The sequence below is a fragment of the Simochromis diagramma genome, unplaced genomic scaffold (genome assembly GCF_900408965.1).
Source record: "Simochromis diagramma unplaced genomic scaffold, fSimDia1.1 OVJJ01000433.1, whole genome shotgun sequence".
In the NCBI taxonomy this organism is placed as follows: Eukaryota; Metazoa; Chordata; class Actinopteri; order Cichliformes; family Cichlidae; genus Simochromis; species Simochromis diagramma.
The window spans coordinates 6822734-6826681 of record NW_024387031.1 but is presented as its reverse complement, the minus strand read 5'-3'; the positions used below and the strand labels follow the sequence as shown (position 1 = coordinate 6826681).

The following is a 3948-nucleotide window of genomic DNA, read 5'->3' as shown; positions in this document are numbered from 1 at the left end:
CTTGATGAAACAGCACACCCCTGCTGAAGGACCAGAGTCCCTGCAGCTCTTCGCTGTTTCAGGACTCCGAAGTTCTGCTGTCTCTACAAAAAATAAAATATAAATAACTAAAACTTAAGAAATACGAAAAATAACAAAATCACAGTTAAAGACTTTTAAATACTGAATGCAATACAAATTTCTTCAAATTTGTATTCTATTAAGGAGGTCAAGGGCAAATGTGGCACCATATATTGACCTCAAATGCAGAACTTACATATTTGACTTTCCAAGTAGGTACAAAGGTTTTGCATACAGTTACAGTGATCTGGAACGTTCCACTCAATGCATGTTTTGCACTCTCCTCAGTTGCATCTTCTTGTGCATTACTTCTCATAGCATCTTCATGTCTGCAGCCTTACTATCATGAGAAATATCTCCTGTCTGAAGAATCAGGTGTCAATTTGTGCTCCTTGATGATGTTTCATTACACTTGACAAAACCAAATAAAGGTATCAATCACCATATAACAGACTACCTATAAGCATTTAATAGTTTTTCATTTTCTGTGAAGAAGCAGTGTCATTGTGGTGCTACGAGTGCTGATCATCAGCCTGAAACCGACCGGCTTCCTCAAATTTGACCCTGGCTCACTGTCATTAACAACTGTTTAAAACCAGTCCTCAAGCTGCTCTGCTCACCTTTGTTTTGGAATAAAGTTGTTTTCCTATAACTTCGATACCCTAATGTGGCTTCTTGGGGAAAGAACAAGAGTCAAGGTGTTTGCCAGTCTGAGTTTGGTTTGAATTAAACGAATGTCTCATGCCGCTGGGGCTCTGGGATGCAGAAAAGTTTCTAGTTTGGTAACTAATCTTCAGATAAGAGATAAGCCTGACTCATTCAAAGAACATGAAAAAGGCTTGGAACATAATCTGAAATCTTACTGAAACAAACCCGAGATTTTAAAAGTGACAAGTCGTTGACAAACTGAGATGACAGGTGCACATTTAATCTGTTCTTTCCCCAAACAGAAGATACAAAACAAGCCTGATATAAGGGAAGCGACCTCCATACACCCACATGTGAAACCAGACTAAGTGTGGAGGCCTGAATTTCCTAAATGAAAAAACTGGAGAATCATTTTTAGAAAGTGATGAATGTTTGAGACCATCACTGCACTGTGTTAAGCCCTCATCAGACATGTGTCAGACATAAGGGAGGATAAGGAAGTTGGTGGTTACTTCCTTACGTCATGGTTACCAACTGCCTTTGCAGGTTGTGGTTCATTATCTGAGAGCACAATAGCAGAGGAGGCATTTGGTGCATCGTTTCTCTTCTATTCAAACTCGACCAAGTGAGCTCCAGTCAGAGACATTATCAGAGGGAGAGGTGACAGACAACAGCAGATAAAGATCTTTAAGCTGCAGAACAGCATTAATATTCCTGTGAATTTATGAGATAATATTAATGCAGTAAACAATTATCAACTTCAGACTATCTGAAAATCTAAAGGAATCATGAAAATACAAATTTTATCACTCAGTGTCTCCAGTTATGCTGCTGCTGTGTCTGCCATCAGGAAGCCAAGCTGTTCATGTTGGACTTGGAGTCGATAAAAAAAAGAAAACAATCATGGCTAAAAGTTTTGACAATGTCAGAAATTTGTGCTTCAGCTTTTTTAAATGTCTCCATCTCATAGAGAACAAAGCAATTTATACATTTTAAAGGCTTTTATTGGCAAATAAATCAAATGTATGCACAGAGTTAGTATTTACAGTGTTGACCCTTCTTTGTAACCTCTACAGATCTCCGTAATGTGCTCTAGATCCATTCCTGCCTCATCAGCACTCCAGTTGATCACAGATTCTCAATCTCATTAATAGTGGAATTTTCTGGTCCTGGATCTGAGATATTAATATGCAGATCTCTGAGGGATCACTTTACCTTGTGACGTGGTGAAAAAGGCACAGACTGTCACCAAACTGCTCCAGGATTGTAGGAAGGAGCCGCTCTTTGGTCAATCCTCAACTTTTCTGAACATTTATAATTTTGACATTAGACATTTTTTTAAAATATTCCCCCCTCATCCTCATCTAGTTTTATTTATTTTCATCTTGAGTCTGTCATGTTTGTGGTTTTTGAGTGGGCAGGTTCTTTGACAGATGCTTTTCAAAAACGTTCAGACTGGAGCTCCATGTGAAAACATGTAATGATCCTTTAAACACTGAACAGCTGTAGCCACGCTCAGTGTAATGTCACAGAGCCCAGGAGTGACATCACTGCAGCATTACACCTGGACTCAGGTCTGAAGTGGTCTACAGTGTGGGCTCTGCTGGTTCAGTCGGTGTCCTGGAGTCAAGAAGTCGTCTAGAACGCCCCCTGCTGGACCTTCCTGAACAGCTGCTGTCTCTGCTGGGCCGTCATGGTTTCGGCACTCTGCAACAGGTTTGCGATGATCAGCGTCTGCTGCACGCTGGCCGATTTGACCCAAATGCGTCCATTCATCCCGACCACAAGCTCACACGGGAAGAGGTGCTCAAGGTCTGAGCGGATGTTGCTTTGGGGTGCCAGCAGCCTGAGGGGAGGGGGGGGGGAGGAGTAATGTTTAGCCTGAGTTAAAAAGACCATAGACACAAATGCTGGTGTCATGTTAGCTGCTTAGGGTGCCATGTGTCAGTTACCTTCTGACGAGACCAAGAGAGGCTCTGAATAGCAGACCTCCAGTTCCAAACACTCCCATCCCATTAGCTCGTCCTGAGCTGTCAATACACACCAGCTCTGGTTCCATGTCCTTATTGGCTATGAGGAACTGAGCAAACACCAGGTCGCCCATCTGTACAGGTGACACACAAACACACAGGGAGGAGAGAGGGGGAATCATTACAGTGGCTCTCTTTAACCTAAAGGTGGATTACCTTTAGAGTTCCCTGCACACCAAACTCCAGTCTGATTTTGGATACCTGGACGTTGGGTCTGTTCCTCTTGGTCGCCCCTTCGAATGCCAGGTAGGACAGAGACGCCTGCTCACTCCCTCCGAAGTCCACCTTGAAGACATCTCCAGATTTGGCGGTGACGATCCCAATGATGCTCTCTCCTTTAGCTGGTACATACTGAGGATAAAGAGAGACATAATCAGCTCCCAGCACGCACTGCTTTACATTCCGACGCAGCTTTACTGCGCACTTCCACTGGACACTGCCAGACTCCATTTCAATTTTTGTATACTTATGAATTAACCTGCAGGAGGAAGTTTCAGACCAAAACATGAGAGCTTCCGGAGGTCTGCTTGGTGCTGTGATTAATTCGGGGTTATACTTGAACACTGAGAGAAACACACTTTTCACACTTCCAGGTTTCTGAGATAAATTAGCATCCAGAGAGCAGAAAACCAGCGCCTATCGATGAATTAGGTTATCAGAAACTCACACCGGCGTTATCTTACTAATATTTCTCTCACCCTTCTCTGTTGGGAATCGATCCAGAACACGTTGGGCTCCTTGTGTCGCAGCACGCCGCTCTTACACACCACTAGCCGGTCGCCGCAGCGCCGCAGGCCCGGACCGCACACCACCTTCTCCGACTTCACCGGCGCCGTCAGAGAAATGTTCTCTTCGGCCTCGAAGGAGAACTCGTCCCCCGGTAACAACACCTCCCCAACCCTTTCCTTCACGGTAGAAAACATGCTGCCGCCTATTCTTCAGCGTTAACTCCTCTAACAGGTTGTTGCTGTTTTCCACCGGAAAAAAGCCCACGGTATCACACGCAGGAAACAACCAACAGCGCCCTCTGTCAGTCAGGAGGTATTACAACAAGTTGGCAAACATGCCAGTAATTTGTTGGTAGATTTAAAAAACAAAACAAAACAAAATAAAAAACAAAAACATGTGTAACCCAAACCATTGTTACCAGGTCTGACTGATCTTTACCTCATTTTTAACATGTCTCTTTAAATATGTTATTTAAAATCAC

The 3948-nt window shown here is 43.4% G+C and overlaps 1 protein-coding gene across 2 annotated transcripts; it reads right to left on the bottom strand.

Moving 5' to 3' along the window:
• Positions 1-1694: 1694 nt before the first annotated feature.
• exosc3 (exosome component 3) lies at positions 1695-3743 on the bottom strand. 2 transcript variants are annotated; one of them, XR_005697446.1, is made up of 5 exons: positions 3437-3743; positions 2940-3089; positions 2661-2812; positions 2286-2554; positions 1695-2236 (listed from the first exon to the last, which is right to left on the bottom strand). XR_005697446.1 is itself a non-coding variant. In XM_040043178.1 (4 exons), exons 1-4 carry the CDS (start codon positions 3659-3661, stop codon positions 2347-2349), a joined length of 735 nt encoding a protein of 244 aa, XP_039899112.1. In that variant the 5' UTR covers positions 3662-3743; the 3' UTR covers positions 1695-2346. The 2 variants fall into 2 exon arrangements, 1 of the variants encoding a protein (XP_039899112.1); XM_040043178.1 differs by having other exon boundaries at positions 1695-2554.
• Positions 3744-3948: the final 205 nt, after the last annotated feature.

Bases quoted from the DNA above. Each gene is read 5' to 3' on its own strand.
- exosc3 (XM_040043178.1), bottom strand. From the start codon at position 3,661: ATGTTTTCTACCGTGAAGGAAAGGGTTGGGGAGGTGTTGTTACCGGGG. The intron at 2,813-2,939 runs GTATCCAAAATC...TCACCTGTACAG, and splicing joins GGAACAGACCCAACGTCCAG to ATGGGCGACCTGGTGTTTGC. The intron at 2,555-2,660 runs GTAACTGACACA...CCCTCCCCTCAG, and splicing joins TCTCTTGGTCTCGTCAGAAG to GCTGCTGGCACCCCAAAGCA.